The 20765-nt window shown below is 43.8% G+C and overlaps 1 protein-coding gene across 5 annotated transcripts in view; it reads left to right on the top strand.

The window, feature by feature from the left end:
* LOC142589844 (golgin subfamily A member 2-like) overlaps positions 1 to 20765 on the top strand; it is a 163282-nt gene that overhangs the window by 12422 nt on the left and 130095 nt on the right. For all 5 annotated transcript variants that reach the window (XM_075701476.1, XM_075701492.1, XM_075701468.1 and 2 more), the window contains 5 exons: positions 3618 to 3813; positions 13394 to 13500; positions 14053 to 14111; positions 14216 to 14276; positions 16236 to 16406. In XM_075701476.1, the coding sequence (XP_075557591.1) occupies positions 3618 to 3813; positions 13394 to 13500; positions 14053 to 14111; positions 14216 to 14276; positions 16236 to 16406 (594 nt within the window). The remainder of the gene's footprint in view (positions 1 to 3617; positions 3814 to 13393; positions 13501 to 14052; positions 14112 to 14215; positions 14277 to 16235; positions 16407 to 20765) is intronic.

The raw sequence follows: 20765 nt of genomic DNA, 5'->3' as shown, positions 1-20765 counted from the left end.
GTTACTGCGAAGAGGCCTACTCCATACCAAGTGGCAGCCCATATTTCAGCTGCTAACCTGTGGCTCATAATTAAGGTCTTTTAACAAATACAGTAATGCCATTTTGTTTTGTGGCCTCATTAATTTTTATATTTTTAAAATTAGCAAAATTTAAGGATGTGATTATAGATACTGATCGGGTTAGTTGATGAGCCATGATATTGAAACAGTGCACTTAAAACTGACATGTTCACGCACACATGAAAAAGGACATGCACAAGGACAAGGTGGTGGCATTGCTTGTTCTAGTGCCTGTGTATGCCCTTTTCATGTGTGCACAAACATGTTAGCTTTCAGTCCATTGCTTGAACATGAAGAATATGTTGAACTTTTTTAGCCAAGAATGTTATCACCCAGGTAGAGAAACCACTAAATTTGCGGATATTAATATACATGGTATTCATGTGTCACAAATTACTTTATTTCCCTAATTACAACATGCACTATCTTTTTGTGGGTTCAGTGTGAGAAAATATAGTGCACACAAATCTTACATGTGCACAATTTTTGTAACAAGAGAAAATCACACTTCCAGTTTTTATGATCAGTTAAAAGTGAATACTAGTGCGAAAGTTACATCACAATGTATATTTATTCCAATGTCCTTTGTCATCACTTTCGGACATATTTTTGTTGCTGTTGATGGACCACATAGCCTTGATGCTATCCACTGCATTTGATATTAGACATTTCTTGAACGACTCTACATCCATCATGAATGGGATGGTTGCTTCCTCCTCAGCTAATCACTTTGCCGTTTCATCCTTCAACATGTGTACATCTTGTACCTTCCAAAATCCTCCCAAATTTTATGTTAAGTTTATGAACTTGAGCTTGTTTTACGATATTATGAATGTTCCATTAAGCTTTATGAAAAAAAATCTGCTTGCAAAAAAGTTTAGCTCGTTGATCTCCAACTACACTCTTTGAAGTTTTATTGTGAAAAGACACCAAAGGGGTACCTGTGTAGAGCAAGTTTATTCAGACACGTTTCTGAAGCGGGTAAAATTTACAACAACAAAGGTGCTGAAAACATCTTTATGACCAAAAACAGTCTGTTGCTTGTCAGTTTGTGCTGTTCTAAGTTTTCTGCTGCTTGTGGATTGTGTCTAAAGGTGAATCGTTAATGACAATCTTTGTATCCTACAAAATGTGTGCAGTCAGGACACAAATGTAAGACACTTTCTATTAAATTCTTAGAAAAAAGAACTCATTGATGTTGCTCTTGACAATCATGCAGTGGTTGGTCAAAAGGTTGTTTCGCTTGACTCCACACTCTCGTTTTCTGATAATAGTTTCAGTATCATATACTACTATGCGCCTCTTCTGGCTCACAAAGCTCATAATAGACAACCGCATGCACGCAATGTTCAAGTGGCAAGCGACGTGATTAGACTAATCCTGTCGTACTGTTGTCTCACTTTGAGACAGCTATATACGTGGCCACGACATCAAGAAAAAAAAATAAGGACAAACTTTTGTTGTTGTCTGAATTAATACAGTTGTACGCCCATAAAGAAATCAGCCCACGAGGCCATTGTTTTAATCAGAGGGTACTAGATATATTATGTCCGTCATTGTCAGTAAAAATGCATTCCCTATTGTCAGTAGTAAATGATGTGGTGCCATTTAACAGCTAGAAATCTAAGCAATTTGTGACTTCATGGCTTCTGAGACTCTGGTGTGCATAATCTCCGATGCTTGGTACTTAGTGTGAGATGAGACGAAGCGAAGGCTGCTTTAGAGCGCAGCTCTTAGGTGCCCATTCCTGCGGCGACCATTGGCATCCCTCAGCATCCTTGGCCTAACCTAGTGAACGAGCACAGAGGAGGATCAGAGATCGAACGCAGAGCGCAGCGGGGAATGAAAGATGGCAAGAGCAGAGGAGCATGAGGAGGAAAGCGGAGGAGGAGGGTATGGCAAAAGCATGAGAGAAAAGCTTAGGGCTGTGCAAGAGGTGCTCTGCGGCGATGATGGCTACGAGTTGGCGTCAGAGTAGCATGCGTCATCTCTTCACTGGCGACACCACCCATGCCATATATGAAAACAAAGTGCTGCATGAGTGGAGGTCTGTCCGTGGCAGCTGCTGTAAATAGCGCCTATGCACTGCGTCTCGCAATCTCCCTGTTAGTGAGGCAGTCGCACCACACTTTGCTATATTTGCAATGTGGCGATCGAGACAGATAGTTTGTGCCAGCGAATATATTGTGAAATGAAAACACGTATAGAGCTGCGCTCAAATTTCGCGTCAGGGAGTATCGTAATTGTTGGTGAATTGTTTTACTATTTATTTATTACTGTCGGGAGGAGAGCAAGTAGCAAGAGTGAATTCGGATTGAGGTAGGCGCACTGGTTGCTGTCATGTTACACAATCATGTGGCAATGGGCGGTCTACTGCATGGACTTAAGGTGGCAAGTAAAATTTCTGCAAGCAGCAGAAAATTCCATGTCCACATGATGTCTTGAGATGCTGTCGGCTGTGTCTTCGCTCGGTTTCTGGCTGTGGTTTTGTTTCATAAAAAAAAAGAAACAAAGAAAGACAGTTAATTGTCGGGTGTGGTTTTACTCACCGACAGTGTGTGGCTTATGGGTCCACGGTGACATATTTGCCTTGAGTGTCCCTTTAAGCCCTGTTCCAGCCCTGATGTGGATGGCAAATGAGACAGCTTTGAGGAGACATAATCAATGTCTTTAATAATTACATTGCAGTCTTGGGAACAGATGACACAGTGTACTACAACTGGGTGCTGTGGGATGGAGTGGAGTCAAGCAAGCACTATTAACCTGACATGATAATGTTGAAGGCCTTTAGACATGGCTGAGGTGTTAAATGTTAAGCCTGGATGCTGTCTAAGCAAGCTAGACCTCCATGGGAAAGCACAGGTTTCGCAAAGTGATGGGCATGAGTTGTCAAACTGCAGAGGTATGTTATTGCTTGTAATAATGCGTGTTTAGTAGCACCATAATCTGAAATAACATGCACCTTTCAGTTTACTTTGGTACTGAAAACTGGGCACCGGGAGGCAAATCATTTTGTGTTATGTTTGTGCTCAATTATGCAGACTGATGCAGAGATAAAGCTGTTCTTAAACGTCAAGTTAGGGATCTTTGCATTCTTGAACGAATTGGAACATACTCTGTGACCATATAGTGTACTGTACCTAGACATACATCAACTCCACTAAAATGTGCTCCATTTCCATCTTGTGATAATAATGCTGGTGATGCTAGATCTGATGGTAAGATGTTGCCGACAACGTGAGCATGGTTTTGGTTTCGTATCTAATTGAAATGTTATGTCCAGACAGTTTTTCCTGCCCTGACCCATTTTCTTGGTGATTAATTGGCTTGTTTGTATTCAGCTAATGCAGTATTTGGACCATGAAATTTTTTTTGTTTTACAGTATTCTAACGAAATAGCCATGGTAATACAGATATAAAAGATAAAACAGCTTAAAGAATTTTTTTTTCAATCTGCAGTTTGGCATTCATTTAATGATAATGGTGTATAATAAAGGGGAACAAGAGTAAAAACAGAGTAGCACCTAGAGGTTGCCTATTTCATGTGGTTCACACAGAAAGCAAAACTGGCTCGGCAGCAGCGTGAGTTTGACCGTGAACGGGAGGAAATGGAGGAGCAGAGCCGGCGTGAGCAGGTTGCCTTGAATGATCAGCTTCAGGTCCATATACAGACCATTGGCATTCTAGTGGCTGAGAAGACCGAACTTCAGTCAGCACTTTCTCAGAGCCAGCAAACAGCCAAGCAAAAAGCAGGTGAGCGTCTTAACATAACTTGCTTTTAGTAGTCCTGTTCAAATCTATACTCATTTGAATGTGACAGCACACTCAGTTAAGGTTTTGGAAAAACGAAATCACAGCTAAAATTTGGTAGATATTTTTTGCACATAAAAGTTCATTTTCATGACTGCATTGTAAATATGGTGCACAATTTACTTTGAAGCCCCTTACACTTTCTTGAGAAAAGCATGAACGAAATCGCTGTGAAAGTGGCTTACTTCTGTGAGGCTTCCTGTCAGGAAAGAGCAGTGGACACATAATTACATGTGATCAATACTATTCCTAAAGGCACAGTCAAAACAAGATCATAAGCACTAGTCCTAACAGGTGGTTGAACTGAAATTAATGAGCAGTATATGTATAAGCTTACCAATAAGGGATCCTAAGAAAACGTTGATTACTTTGAATGAACAAGAGATAGAGCATGTAGTATTAATCATTTTACAGAGTATCACAATGCTGGATGTCGTAGGGAGTCTCAAATTCAAAGTAATGAGGGCATGGTCTCACTGACACTGGCACCAGTCTTCTCTACTACTTGATGTGCTGTAAGCTGCATTTTTACTGTATCACATATCAATAGTGGTAATTTGTTCATCATTGAAATGTACAGGGCTGCCCAACATGAAACGAAATGCCAAATTGGCATTGAAGCAATGATTGCTTTGTGTCTGGATTCAAACCTCACTTGCCAGTATTTGCTTGGCTTTTGAGGAAGAATGTGGCCCTGTGTTTGTTTTTAGATTTTCTAACAAAATATAGAACTTTATTGCAAATAATGGTCCTGCTATGAGTGATTGAATTAAGCTCAACCTGATGTATGAATCTGTTAATGGTGTAGTTCTAGCAAGCGAAAATAAATATAGAGGCAATAAAGAAATAGAGTATACCGTATAGACTCGTGTTAGGGCCGCACTTTTTTTCCACAATTTTTATGAGGTGTGGCCTTTACACAAGACCGAACCTTTAGGTCAAAATGGTGCTGGTGCAGCCAGCGACTTCTGCTCACCCCATATCTTGTGTGCACCTCGGCTCTCGCCATATGGTAGCAGCATGCGGAAGTACGCAGTGCACTAAAATTTTCCTATGCGTGTGCATGGCATTCAGGCACCAAATGCAATTGCTTCTCCGTTAGAAATGTTCTCTTCCAAACTTTGGGCTGCCAAGTTGGGTGTGCGGCCCTTACATAAGTCTATATGGTATACAACCTTTCCTGTGCTGATGCAAGTGAAGTTGTGTACGAGCGGTATCTGAGCTCATGGCTCATGGCATGACTAGGCTGCTACTCACAATTATTGAACAATCAATTTGACTAATAGGTGTTAATGACCAATTTGGCTAGCAGGTGTTCATGGCATGTATGCTCCTTTCCCTTGAAACAAATGCAAAATGCAGCGTGCATCAGGATGTCTTAGACAAATGGATAAAGCTAGCAAAACACAACCTTTCATAATAATAATGGAAAAGGACCCATATAGTGCTAATAGTGCGTACCAGCAGCGACCGGAAGTTTAGAACTGTAGCGAAGAAGACTGGCGTGTGCTTCAGGCGCATCATCAACACCTCGCTCGAGAACAGAGCTCGTTCGCTCGGTGCCCGATGCTTGATCAACAGACCTGCCTGTGTAGTATGTAACGTTCTGGCTTGTTAATTAAACTGCCTTACATGTAAGTTACATGTTACATATGTAGGGCAGTTTAATTAACAAGCCAGAATGTTACACGATACATAGGCAGGTCTATTGATCAAGCGTCGGGCACTGAGCATGCCAGCTCTGTTCTCGAGCGAGGTGTTGACGATGTGCCTGAAGCACACGCCTGTCTTCTTCGCTACAGAACAATTATCTGATTGGAAAACTAAACAAATTTAAAATTACGGAAATGAATATGGTGACTCTAGGAATGAAGTGACTGACGTCAGCCTGCTGTATTCTCAATGTGACTCATCCTCCTCCTGGTCACCCTGGTGACAGTGCCCTTCTGTAGATGACACTACTGTTGAGTTGTTTATACCATTTCAAATATTGTTAGATCATTACCAGACTTCTTTTACTGTTATCATGCTCTTTCACATGGTTCTACAAACTTGCTGTGATCATTAATACACAGTTTCACATTGTTTTACAAGTGCATTCTGATTATTCCTGCGTGGCATGACACTTATTTGTGTGAGACATCCGTCCAAAAAGCTTATTTTATGCATTCCAAAAATTTCTCATGCTCAGTAAATAGATGCAACAGTCTAGATTTGCCAATGACACACACCACTTTTGTGATCCATGACATATGTGGTGATTTCATGGAGTGCAAAAAAATTATAAATGATGTTTCAGAGCTAGTGTAGTTTCAAGAACTCTTGTGGCTTGCATTCTATGTAGATGCTGTGTATACAATGCCAGTTATTGCTGTCATTGCTTTACAGTGTGGACATAACTGCAAATTTTTCTGTCTCTGCTTTATCTTCTAGTTTTTAAAGGGACACTAAAGGTTACCAGAGAGTCAAGTTAAAGCGATAAAGCAGTGCTCTAGAACGTCTAAGGTGTCAATATAATCGCGAACAGAGCTTTAGTAACCGAGAAATTGAGGTAAATGCATGACACAGTTTGAGACCCCCCAGCGACATTCCAGTACTAGCCCGATGACAAAAGCACTTCTCATCATAATTTATGTCGCTATACTCAACTACTCGTACTAAAAAGATAATTTCATTAGATTATAAGACGGAAGAAAATGCTACTTGTCTACTTCTATTCGATTCTAAGAAAAAACAACATTTTGACGTTACCCTTGAGTAGTATGGGTGATTGAAAGGTTTCGTTTTCACTCAACTCTGTGCGCTCGACTTTGCGCCGCGCGCTTTGGAGTTTCAATTGTTTCTTTATCGCGTCGTGCTGCGGTTGTCCTGCTGGCTCGCGAAACTTGCATTTGGAACTAGCAGCGAGAATGCCACGTCCATGTGATGTCGCGTGATGCATGAACTGTCCGCGGAACTTGGCCAAGGGCAGTTGCAGCGGCGAATCCAACGTTACTTATCACTGTGTGCCAACGAGTGAACCTCTCCGTTCGAAGTGATTAAGTGCCGTACCTCTGCCACAGTGCGCTGTCAAAGAGCCGAAAAATCATGTAGTGTGCTTGCTACACTTTCGTCCAGAGGATTACGAGTTCAATGCCAACTTACTGAAGTCGCATGAAGTGCCTTTCAAAGCAGGCGGTCGTCGTAGTAGTACGCAACGACGCCGGCAGCATGAGCCCTCAACAGCAGGTCATGTTCATCAGTGCTTGAATTGCTGAACTCGAGCCCAGCATCGCGAGCTGATGTGTCGTTGTCAGGGTCATCCATTGCAACGAGCGTCGAAGTTGGTGTCGTAAAATGAAGAACCAGCTTATCGTCGTGCGCTTTCCCTTCCGCTAGCCACCATAGTTCTGCTTTCGCGCTGCTGTCGGCTCTGTCTTGGCTCTTTTTGGCCACGCGTTTGCGTTTTGTGCAGAAAAGCCGTAGCGCCGTCTGCAGGAGCCGTTTTACTTACCGATGGCGCAACATCACTATGAGACCATCACGTCAATACTCCTCGATCGGAGGGCGGGTGATTTGAACTGCGCTAGAGGTACGCGGACGCTTCAGAACGCGTTTTCTCTTAAAATAAGTATCTTCTTTGCACGAAACAAGCGTTTCGAGGTTTCTGAGATGGTATTTAAACAGTCCACGTTGACTTAATGTTAACCTTTAGTGTCCGTTTAAATATGAAGCGCTCATAAGCTTTGTCGACCTGACATCAGCTAAGCTTTCATATAGTCCTACCAATTCACTGATTGTCATAATAAAGCAAAATAAAATGTACAGTAATGTGTGATCCAGGTATTTATTTGATAACCACTTGATTCTGTGACCAAAATTCTTCTTACTACTCCACAATCTTGTCAGCAGCATTATACACTTGAAAGTGCTTCTGTCACCTGTAGACCATGCAGTACATCTAAGAGGACAAAAGAGTATTTATTCTGTCAGTGAGAAAGAAATGAGGAGAAATAATTTGCCACTAAATTCAATAGTATTGACAACACTGATGGCCAAAGAATGAGAAAGTAAGTCTGCTATTATAGTGATGGTGGTAGGTGATAATAGTGGTTTGGTGTTCCATCACTGAGAAAACTGATGATTATAGCTATGAGCTTGCAGTGGACTTCAAGGACTTGCTGTGGTGGCGTGGTGGCTTTGGTGTCGCACTGCTAAGTCCGAGGGCATGGGATCGAATCCTGGCCGCCGCGGCCACACTTCAACCGGGGTGAAATGCAATAATGCCCGTGTACTGTGTACCATGCATTGGGTGCACATTGAAGAACGTCAGGTGGTCAAAATTAATCCGAAGTCCCTTACTACGGTGTGTCTCATAATCGTATCATGGTTTTGGCACCTTAAACCCCAGAATTTAATTTTAATTAAATCTCAAGGGGAAAACTGAGCTCAATACGACTCAAGACACATTGGTGCTAGAATTGAGGCAGCCCTGCACGGATTGTAAAAGAGCCATTTAAACTGCACCTTGTGATGTTTGCCTAAATAGCTGTGCCGGAGGCAGCTTAATACTGTAGCAGCTCTTCCATGGTTTTTTTTTATACAGTTGAATCTTGGTAAGCAAAAATCACTCAACATTGCTTGGCTCTATTCGGAACCAACATTTTCAAATCTCTGTGTTGTGGAGGTAGGCTTGCACGAGGCTTACCCCACAAGCAATGGTAAGAACAGGGCACAGTGCTCCTCCACTCTGCAACGCACAAAGGCGCTACGGCAGGGTTCGTTGACTCTCCGACACAGCGCAGAGAAGGCTCCAGAGTCAGATCGTCAATAAACACGGGTTTATTAACCCAAGATACAACACAGTGTGACAGTCATGGCACTTATGGGCAAAGGTTTACCGTAAGACTGATCGAGTAGGCATGCCTGCTTCACCGGTTAGTGGTCCAACCAAGTACAAGAACGAGAAGTTGCGGGAGCAAAGGTCCCATGTAACCAACTCATGGGCCTGTGAGTTTCTGTCGTGGCGATGAAGTGCTCAGCAGAAGGGAGCTCGGGTGGGGAGGGTGCCCGGGGACCGCCACTTGGGCAGCCAATCAGGGTGTGGCCTGGTGATGTGCGCTTGTGCAATGACTCAACACCAGGTGGGAGAAGCACGGTTTGCATGAGAAGTTACCTCTGATGCACTAGCCGTGTCCGCCATGTTGCCACTGGGGTGGCAGTTCCAGGAGATCAAGCTAGGACCATGCGCGAGCTAGGGTATGAGGCATAAGAAGGCACCTTGATCCTTGCAGTGTAAACAGAACTGCAAAAGATGTGAAACTTGAAAAAACAGAATTATTGCTGCAAGCACTAGAGCATATCATACTGACCACAAATAAAGACGGGGATAGTGGAAGAGAACACATAAGCGACATGGGCGGTGACTTTCAACTGGTTTATTCACAGCAGCCCGTGGGCATATATAGACAAATAGAACATGCGCTGAATGCAGCAAACAAGAACACTCGTCAGCCTAGCGGGGCAACCAATTATAAAAAAAAAATCTATTTCCGATTGAAACAACCTAATGGAAGGGTCACTAGCACAGTCTTGGCCTTTTTTTTTTATGTGATAAGTCTCCACCAGTTCGCGTGCAGTCTGGTCCTGGCTTCTCCCCAGAATCTTTATCTCCTTAAAAAGATGTGCACAGCGGCAGGCATTGCAGTGCGCAGGCAAGTGCGCCAATTCATCTTTCATTAACTTTTGTTCGTGTTCCCTGGCTCGATCATTCAGGCACCGTCCTGTCTGCCCTATGTAGGACTTGCCACACGCCAGGGGGATTTCGTACACAACTCCTTCATTGCATTTTCCATACGGCTTGGTATGGTTCTTGTCACAGCCTTGCCTTCCTTTAGGATCATGGGAGGTGCGGGGGCAGAGCCGCGCCAGCTTAAAAGGGGCTGAAAAGACAAGGGGGGACTCCAACCCTGCCTGCCACCTTCCTTAGGTGGTGAGTGACCCTGTGCATATACGGTGCCACTTCAGGTCTTACGGCCACCATAGTCGTCGTCACCTTTGCTTTGCTCCTAGATCCTTTTACCTTCTGCAGGAGGGTCTCCAGCACTGGCGTTACCATCGAGTAAGGGAACCCTGTCGTCTTAGACGGGAAATCTGATTGTCAAAGGCAAGCTGCATCTTGTGCACGCACGACTTGCGGAGAGCTGATTCTAAGCAGAGCATCGCTACTCCAAGTTTAACAATCTTTGACTGGGAGGAGTCACATTGGCCTCGAGCTCCACCACTGGAAAAGCTGGCGCCACCGTCGGCGTGACGTGCTAGGAGGGATCACGTGGACATAGCGGCCGCGTCGGCTGCTTCGGGAGCGCCGAAGCGAGCTGAAAACGAGTTTAAATTCCCTCGTACGCTGCGGTCCTCATTTAGTGGCGAAATTATCCCGCTTCGAGTGTCTCCTTTACAACGCTTGAAAGCACTACAATAGGTAGTGGCTGCCTTTGAAGGCGCGCAACATGGTAGGCTACTGCTCGGTGCCGCAGGGCCGGACGCACGTAACGGAGGCCGGTGTCAGCCTTATTCACACGTAGCCGAAGGTCAAGAAGCTGTGTGAAGCTTGGCTCGCAAAACATAAAACCGGCAAACAGTCATCGGCTACAACTCGGGTATGCAGCAAGCACAGACGCGAGGAAGATTTCTGCTACGGCGCCCAGTCTGCGATGTTCTGAAAACGCGCACTGAGACGCTCGCCCGAGTCCGCTGCCCGACTAATGTCATAACGGTTTGGTCTATCAACTTGTCGATGCTATAGATACTGGCAAGTTCAGTGGAGTGGAAAGGCAGCGGTAAGAAGCACATTTAAAAAAAGCTTGGCATATGGTCATGTTTGTGTTATGAATTAATGCACTGGATTACAAGAAAGAAGCAGCGGGGAATCATACGCTGAGAACACCGATAAACATACAGTGCGATGCAACTCGAGCAATAATATTGAAACATGCAAGAATTTAGAAGAAAAAAAAAAAGATTGAATCGTCGCAACGGCACATCACAGTCCCCGTAGCGTCGAAGTCTCTACAATAAAATTATTTTTGAACAGCTCTGATAGCGCCCACGCAACAATGGTTGCTTGTATACTGTCAAATGCTCATATTCCTGCGGCCTAAAGCTCATGGCACGGTGCGAAAACGCGCACGTGGAGAAAGCGAAACAGTGCGTGGACAAGCATGTAGACGTGCAGTCGGTCGCTGCGAATCTGCGCGATCGCTGCATTCAGACTTCGTTCTGTTATTTAGTTATACAAACACTCTAAGAACATATTTCACATAGTTTGCTCTCAGCGTTTACCTATCTTTCACGCAAGAAGCCGGTTCGGGAGACTCCATTGCGGCGACCGCGCGCAGTGGCGTTCACTGTACATATTCGGTAAAGAGATAACGTCTGTAAACGATTGTGTGCTTTCAGTTTGCCCAAGATTATTATTTAGACAGTAAAAAACTTCTCTCGTTTCGAAAGTACTTATAGAAATGTCCGGGAGAGCTCGCGCGTGGTGTTTTCAGTGAGCGCTGACAGCAAAACCTATGAGGACCGCGCTGCGTGATCCCTCATACTACGCCACGAGGCGCTTCCGATAGATGGCGACTCCGTAACTCCTCGCCGCCAATAGCACCAAATCCTTCTGTGCCCGAGGGAAGTACTACCAGCACGCGTGGCCTTTAGCAAAGGAAATGCTTAGTAGCGCTTCGGGCCCCGTGCTAATTGTTTTCTTTACTGCGAAGACACATAAGCCCAGCAATGCATTCGGGACAATAGTTAGCGAGCGTGGAATGTTGCAGGTTCAAGTTAGGTGCTTCATTTTGAAGAGTTTGAAGACACTTGTTATATCCGACCCCTTTGTTACAAAAGCTCTGACGAGGATGTTGATTTTCTAAGTGCTAACCAGGACATACGTCCGGCTTTTGCGGTTGATGTAGATCTTTTCTACTCCGTTCCTCATAAAGATCTGTTTGTTGCTGTGAGGATGTGTATTGAAGAAAATGGCACTATTCCCTTCCAGAACGCATTTGCTATTTTGGTGGAAGATTTTTTGACACTTTTAGAAACCTATTTTAATAGCACTTTTATCAGTTTTGACGAACACTTCTTTCTGCAGAAACGTGGAATCTGCATCAGCTCGTGCATTGCGCCACTTTTGTGTAAAATTTTTTTAGCTACCATAGACAAAGCACTTGACCATGCATATGGGGGGGCGTTTTTAAACATTTTAAAAGTTTTTAGATATATGGATGATTCTTTAATTGTTTTTAATGGGCAAGGAAGTTTAACTTCTTGTGAGAGCATTCTAGCCGTCCTTAAACAACTCGATAAAGGGCTTTCTTTTTTACTCGCGAACTTCCACTCAACAATTCCTTGCGTTTTTTAGACCTAAGCATTTTCTTTGCTAAAGGCTACGCGTGCTGGTATTGTTTCCCTCGGGCACAGAAGGGTTTGGTACTGTATGACTCCTCCCAGTCAAAGATTGTTAAACGTGGAGTAGGGATGCTCTGCTTAGAATTGGCTCTCTGCAAGTCGTGTGTGCACAAGATGCAGCTTGCCTTTGACAATCAGATTTCCTGTCTTAAGATGGCAGGGTTCCCTGACTCGATGGTAACGCCAGTGGTGGAAACCCTCCTGCAGAAGGTAAGAGGATCTAGGAGCAAAGCAAGGGTGAGGACGACTACTATGGCTGTAAGACCTGAAGTGGCACCGTATATGCACAGGGTCACTCACAACCTAAGGAAGGTGGCAGGCAGGTTTGGAGTCCCCCTTGTCTTTTCAGCCCCATTTAAACTGGCGCGGCTCTGCCCCCGCACCTCCCGTGATCCTAAAGGAAGGCAAGGCTGTGGCAAGAATCATACCAAGCCGTATGGAAAATGCAATGTAGGAGTTGTGTACGAAATCCCCCTAGCGTGTGGCAAGTCCTACATAGGGCAGACAGGACGGTGCCTGAATGATCGAGCCAGGGAACACGAACAAAAGTTAATGAAAGATGAATTGGCGCACTTGCCTGCGCACTGCAATGCCTGCCGCTGTGCACATCTTTTTAAGGAGATAAAGATTACGTTGGTGTGATTACATTGGATTACGTAAAGGGTACGTTGTGGTGCCACGAAGGTAGTAGTAGTGGATGGGCAACTATAACTGTCCAATATTTGGAGCTTGATGGGAAATATAACACAGGATGCTTTCTTGTGCTGATTACTTCACACCCACAAAAAAAAATATTGTGTTCGCACACATATGTGTTGGTGATGTAAGCAGAGGAATTTAATGTTTATGCTGGTTTCCAACTATAGAATAGATGGTCATTTTCTTTTTTTAATTGCAGTTGTGGTAATCTTCAACTTTTGTTTGTCTGCTTCGAGCTACTGTGTGATGTGATGTGTGATCTGCCTGGAAGTACAGTCTGAATTCTACTAGTACATGTGCAGCAGGAATGAACATGCATACATGATGCCAGGTTTTGTTGGAATGCTGAAAGCTTGTGCTTCCATTCTTGTGGATCGTGCAGTGGAAACAGAAGAGCTACAAGGTAGGCTGAAGGCTCTACGGGAGAGAAACGGTGACCTGGAGCGCAAGCTCAGCACAGTCAGCAGCCAGAGTCAGGTCCAAGAAAAAGTACGCTGCATCTTTTACATTTATAGCTGTCTGCAGTATTTTCAGTGTTCTCAGTGTCATTATGACTGTCTATTGTGGGGCTCAGCCCTGGAGGATGTTATTTGGAACACCCTCACAATTGGTGCCACCCCATTGTAACCCTACTTGATGCTGTCGCTCATGCATGATAAACAATGGTGAGCCTGAGATGTGGAGCTTAAATGACTGTGCCATAAAAAGTGAAATTATAAATGTAATGCTAATTATGGCTGTGGAAGTAGTGATCAATAGTAACATGAAAATCACCATTGAGTGGACATAAATGAAATTGCTACTGCATTTAATCATAAGTGTCACACCCAGCTATCACCTTCAGCATATTGTGATTAGCACAGGGTGGGGGTTTCTTGGTTTTAGAATGTTATAATTGCTGCAACACATGGTCTGATATCTTCTGTGCTTTATGCTGTTCCCTTTTAAGTTTTCCATTTTTCCTGAAGTTTAACACTTGGGGTGTGTGTCAATTGCATTAGCATTGTTTGTTTTGACTTCTAATGCATTTTACATTTTCAGAGCACCAAGGAATCTCAGAGAGAAGTGGATCGTCTCAACACAGAAAACTACAGGCTTAGGTGTGTTATAGAATGAACTTCAGAAATTGGCATTTGGTTACTTTAGTGCAGCACCTGACTTCAATTTTTTTCCCCCCTGTTCCCGCTTATGCTTTTCTGATTAGCAAGTCCATGGAAGAGCTAAGGCAGGAGCTCGCTGAACTGTCTGAGAAACTGAGCAGAAAGGTGTGTACTAGTTTCTTACCAACATTTGTGATGTAGTGTAATATTCATGGGGCCTAATGCAGTATTAAAAGATTTAGCTTGTGACTACTATTCTTGCTATCACATGTGTCTTTTCTTTTATTGCTTTTTGCATTTGACTGTGCAAACCCAGAGAGATGATCAAGTATGCTTCTAGAAAAATACAACAGATAGCGGAACTACCTCAGAGCTTGCCAATTTCATGTTACTGTGTACATCTGACTGGAGAAAGTGGAGAACGTATGAACACATCACTGACATGGTGGGAAAAAAATGTAGAAACATACCGGTACATCCGCGATACTGAAAAGATTAATACATGCATGCTACTGCGATAGTGGTAGATGGGGGATGAAAGGTGGTGATAGCAAAGAGAGCACGAGGAGGAAAGCGAAGGAGGACGGTATGACAAAAGTTTGAGAAAAAAATCGTAGTGCCGTGGAAGATGTGTTCTGCGGCGACAGTCGCTAAAAGATAGCACCAAAGTAACGCACGTTGGTCTGTTCACCGATGATGCCGTCAATAAGGCATGTGGCAAGCACGTCTACTGATACCACATATGGAAACAAAGTGTTGCATAAGCGGAGGTCTGTCTGCATTCACTGCCTCTCGCGATCTCCCGATTAGCAAGGCAGTTGCACCGCACTTCTCTTCGTTTGCAATGTGCCGCATGAGAGATTGTCTGTGCCACCAATGTATCACTAAATGAACGCATGTGAAGAGCTGTGCTCAAATTGTGCATTAGGGAGTATTGTAATTGTCGGGGAATTTTTTATGTATGCTTAGCTCACTCCCCTCATAAAGCAGTGCAGCAACTACTCTCATCCCACCCTCATAGATGAGGGCAGAAACTGCTTTCCTTAGCAGCATTTCTGTGTTTGTGTAGCTCACTCTCCCCCACCCTCATACGTTGGGGGTTGCTATAAAGGTGCAGGAAGCTGACCTATGTGTACGTAAAAACATTGCTAAAAAAGCAGTTCCGGCCCTGTCCTAGTTCTTTAAAGGCGGGGCTCATTTGTACCACTGGCCTTTGAGGGTATCAATGAAAAATTATCGGTAACCACTTCCCTTGGAAAGCGAACTGAAGTATGATGGTTAAAGCGGCACAGCAGAGGCCATACACAAAAATTTTATGCACACTTTTTGCCAGAGCATTGAACACCAACAGAATCAGGATCTTTTTACATGTGCATCCTTTGGCATGTGCATTCACAAGGGCTCATAAGGGTCAGTTTTGCGGACGAGCTATCGCCTCAGGATACAAAAATGGGTGCTTATTGTGAGCTAAAGGTATAAATCTAAACAGGAAAGAGGAATAGCTTATTGGGCATGCTGAGAACTTTCTTTCTTGTGAGAAAATGTGGGTCAAATCACGCAAGCATTCCAATAATGAAAACAATTTTTCGAGCTTTTGCATATTTGTCACCACGTAGTACTCATTTTAAAAAATATTCTCTCATGAAGTATTGAAACCTTTAGATAGAAGGCAGCACCAAACAAACAAGATAAATGCACTCTTTTTTTCTGCTGAGAAGTGTTTTTGTGCACATCACAAAGTGGGCCGCATATGTCTCATTGTCCTGCAAAGGGTGAAAGCAACATTTCTTGTTCCACTACTGTGCATCACTTCAAGTTTGCATCTTCGTTTGAACTTCTGTCTTGATTGGATTACTATGGGTTCAAGGGAGGCAACTTTACTGTCTTTCAGATTCTATCTTGTAGGTTATACACAGCTTTTTCATATTTCTGTTGTGTGAACCTGAGTACTGATGTAGTTATTGATTACATTTTTATTGAAATGACTTGCAGGACATTTTCTTAAAGGGCTTCCATTGTAATTCACAGTTTCTGTAACCGGGAAGCTATATCATTTCCTGCTTGAAACATTGGAAAGCAGTTGTAGCCCTGTTGTTTGTGACTGGCTTTACCTTGTGGCTGCAGTCAAAGGAGGCTGAAGAAGGGCAGCAAGAGCTGGCCAGGGTCCGGCAGGATCTGTCAATGGCTCAGCTGTATGCCCAGCAGCTTGGAGGAAGCCAAGCATCTGAGGAGGCATTGACCCGCATGGAGCAGCTGCACCAGGAGAAAGTACATTTCGAGCGCCGTGCTGCTGAGGTGTGTCTAACATACCACATGCTTTGGTTTGCAATAGGGGCATGCATACTACCATTTATTTAATGGTACTCAAGATGTAAGCAATTGGATTACACCTGATGAAAATTCTTGAAGACTGATCATCAAGTATGTAAGGAAAAACTTGACATAACGGTAGTACATAGCTCCGAAGGAAGCCACAAATATCAAGTACATTTAAGATTGGGCTTAAATGGCATGAATGGTACAGGCAGGTAAAAAATAATTTGGGATCTGCGAGTGGTGCACCAAACTGCATTCTTGCGCCCTCTTCACAAAGCAAGCGCCTTCTGATGAAACCTGGCCTTGCGCATGCATGTCATTTCATGCACATGTTTCTGCCCATATGCCCACTTTTTGCCAGCCTGCTGTCAGAATTGTGATGATTGTAAAAGATTATGCTAGGAGAGCAGTGTCTTTTTCAGCCATTGTGACTTGTGACAATGCACTGCACACTCCGCCAGTCAAAAAGGACAGTGCTCTCCTTGTGCAATCTTCTGCAATAATCGTGACTCTGACAGAAGGGTGCCAAACAGTAGTAATATGGGCAGGCACATGAGCATGAAAGCAACATGCATGCACCACAGACAGAACGCACTTGCTTCGTTAAAGGGTGTGAAAATTCTGTGGCATGTGCTCAGAGATCCTCAATTATTTTGTACCAGCCAGTACACAGTGTTTTATGAAAGGGATCACGCGAGTGCGTGGCCTGTGCTCTGCGGAGGCTGCTTACAGTGCCAGTAAGTGGCAGCAAGAGGAAGTACATCCGCGTGTGGCATCATCTATTTGTGGCCAGGATAGCCAGACATGAGTGATGAGCTGGTTTCACGTGCAAGCGATTTTGGGCCCGAAACGGCGCGACGCTTGGCGCATGAGCAAGCCTCCTTTCCCAATACCAGTTTTCTCATCCTCGCAAGTCACACACACTTCCATAACGTAAAAGTCGGCGTTGGTCGAATCGGCCATGTCCGTTGGTGCCTCAGAAGTGCTGCTTTGTTTCCATGTGTCGTTTTCAAGTTCCATTCTTTGGAGCGAAATTGTCCACACATGCCTATTTTTTCTCCTGATGGCGACCCCATATCGGTCCGGACAGACGGGACTAAGCGGCAGTCCATACTTTTTGTTCGCAGCCCATGTAGGTGTTTTTTTCTTCTTACAACACCGGCTAGCGTGTTTGTAGTTTTATTTGGTCTTGTTTCTTCAGTTAAAAGGTCACGTACCCCAAGCTCTATAAGGGCTGCTGCGTTTCTACTCGAATGCTTAGAGGCAAAAAGGGACGTGAGCTTCTTTGAAAACCATGCATAGGCCTCTTGCATCGGGGTGATCGAAATGGCACTCGAACGCCTTGCGGCATTTGAAAACAAGAGCCGTTGGCTGACGTGCACATTCTTCAAGCCCAAGTCGTGGAAATACGAGCCTATCCATTCCTTTGCTTCCATATGACTAATTCTACGTGCCTATAAAGAGCTCAAAGACACATAAATGTGAACATAAGAAAGTTGGATTCGCAGTTTGACACACAGTATTTTTACTTTCTGCAAGGTTTAAAAGTGCAAAAGTGGAGCACCAACTTAATACACCGATAAAACCTGCAGCTTAAGTGCGCCAAAACATGGAAATGGGGAGCAAGGCGCAGCTCTTGGGAGACCGCTGAAACCTGCGGCTCAAGGGTGTTTTGCGCAAGCAACACTGTGCATCACATCAGCAAGCGTTGCGCCAAAACGGAGCATGTGAAATGAAGCTGCGTCTGTGTGCCGCGGTGCCGCTCAGCCGTGCTGACCACTACTGCGCTGTCACTTGCATGTGAAACAGGCTATAGGCAAGCTGCTGCAGGACTCCCTCCCACATCAGACAGAGGAGCAAGGGGTAGAGCCTGCAGCGTAGTGTCTGCTGATAGCAAACCATGCTCGGTACACTAGAGCACTGAAAACGTGGAAGTCCCAACACATGCCTGCTAATTAACAGGTACTGCCAGCATATTTTTTGCAGCACGCAGCTCTGGCTGCCCGCTTCCCGGCCTAGTGTGAATAAATCTTACCTGATTCGGAGGGGTTTAGGAGAGAGCGATGTACTCAGGTCAAACTTTGGCATCATTAATTAAACATAATTTAACTAAATAATTAGCCTTTGTATAATTTCAGTGTTTCTTAATTACACAATTAGGATGAGTTAAATATATGATGAAGAGGTTTGCATGGGTAATTAATTAAGAATAATGAATTAAGTCGGACTAATTTTAAGTGCCCGTAATTATTCTTGATTAGGCTCCATTGATTTAACCTTAGTTACTCTTGATTAGAGTAATAATTTAACATAAATAATAATTAGCCTTATTTTTCTTAATTACCCACAATTAATCATCATTATACTTAACACATTTCATCATTATTAATCATACTAGCCTTTCATTAACCCTAATTACTCTTATACCTCTTCAGTTCTCGCTACATATAGTCATAATCATAAATTCATAAGGCATTCTCATACACAGTCTAGGCTCATTACAACGAACCCATGTACCGCAGACTTTCGGATATAACGGACCATATTTCAACCTTAGTTTGCGCTACCTATTTTATTAACACAATGAAGTTTGCTTTTAAAGGACTGCGCTACAGTGGACTATCGGCTACATCGGACAAAATTAGCTTTAATTTTTGTTAAAATCAGGCATATGAAACAAACTTTTGCCTTGTCTACATGGACTCACAACTGGCTTGCGAGGGTCAGCCGTTGATCGCGACTCAATATCGCGCGCGTGAGGAAGTAAGGCGGGGCAGCAGTGCACCGTCTTCTTTCGCGCGTGAGGCGCGAGGGGAAGGCGGTTCTATTCCGGCGCTGCTGCTTAAGGCACGGCCGCACAGGCATCATATCTTGAAAGGGATCTGCGATGTGGACAAAGTACATGCCCACGCGAGTGCCGTTTCTTGAAAGCGATCTGCGATGCAGACAAAGTGTGCCCAGTGCCGGTAGCTTCATATGCACTGTGCTTTCGACGTTTAGTTCACATTGAAGCGAGAGAGAGCACGAAGGTCACTTTGTTAGCTGCTTTTACCGTGCTTTCTTACTCCGTTTTGACAGCAACTTTCTGCGGTCATCGAGTGAGATGTGTTCATGCTTACCTGTGCGCGTATGACACTGTGCTTGTTAATTTAGTTAGTAAGCGAATGTTTACAGCTTTATACGGCCAATAAACCTACTATACTTACTTTGCATAGCTGTCTACTAATTTGCTATCCAATCGATGCTTCGCCTCTCGGGTGAAACTGCGCCTTTTTTGTTTGTTCTTTACTTTAGACGTTTGTCACTCGCTTTTTGCAATAACTTTGTTGCACATCGCAACCAATGCTTCGGATGTGATGGACTTTGGATAAAACGGACATTTTTTGTCGAATTATCAGGGTTCGTTGTAATGAGAATCGACTATAAAGGGTGTTCCAACTAACTTTATTTAGCCAGAGTTTTAAAATATGCAAGTGCCACGTAGCTGGACAGAACCAAGGTAATGTTTTTTGCCGTCGCTTGGAAATACGCAAATTATTATTTTCATTCTGCTTAATTAGATAATTTGTCTTAATTAATTAATGAACTTCTCGAATATTTTTTAGAATACACATGAAGTGCCTCGAGCGGCCAGTCTTGCGGCAATTTTATGTGCATTTGCGGGCTTCTTTCACGCTCGGAAAAAACACTTTTATGTAGCACATATTGAGCAACAGAAAGCTGTATCCAGAGTTTTTCATGTCGCTCTACAATTTTCTCATTGACAGGTTTCATCTAATGATAATACTAGGGAAGTTGATTAATAAATATAAGACTAATTATCTAATTAGGCGGAATGAAAAAATTAATTTTTAGTATTTCCAAGTGACTGCAAACAACTTTACTTTGGGTCTGTCCAGCTACGTGGCATTCACATATTTTTAAACTGGCCAAAGTTAGCTGGGACACCCTGCATACCTCCATAGGATCCTTTGTATACCTATGCATAGAGTGTAATGCGTTACAGACAGATGGACGTACAGAGTTCAGAGGAAAGTAGTGCTAGAATCCTTACACATTAATATGCGCTGGGAGTATCTAATAACTACTGGGCGTATGTTGGCACTTACACATTTCCAGTGCGCTTGTGTATCTAGCGTGGTTTGCTAGCAGCAGACGCTGCACTGCCGGCCCCGCTCCTTTGCAACAGTCATGCAGAGAGGTGTCCAGCTAATTCCAGCAGGCGCTTGCCTATCGGCCATGCCTGGTTATTCTGGCCTCCATAGATGCCAAAAGTGGACATACTTCATCTTGCTGCCAGTTGCTGGCACTCTAAGCAGTTCGCAAAGAGCATAGGCT

Source organism: Dermacentor variabilis, chromosome 1 (genome assembly GCF_050947875.1).
Source record: "Dermacentor variabilis isolate Ectoservices chromosome 1, ASM5094787v1, whole genome shotgun sequence".
Lineage (NCBI taxonomy): Eukaryota > Metazoa > Arthropoda > Arachnida > Ixodida > Ixodidae > Dermacentor > Dermacentor variabilis.
This window is presented reverse-complemented; position numbering and strand designations above follow the sequence as displayed.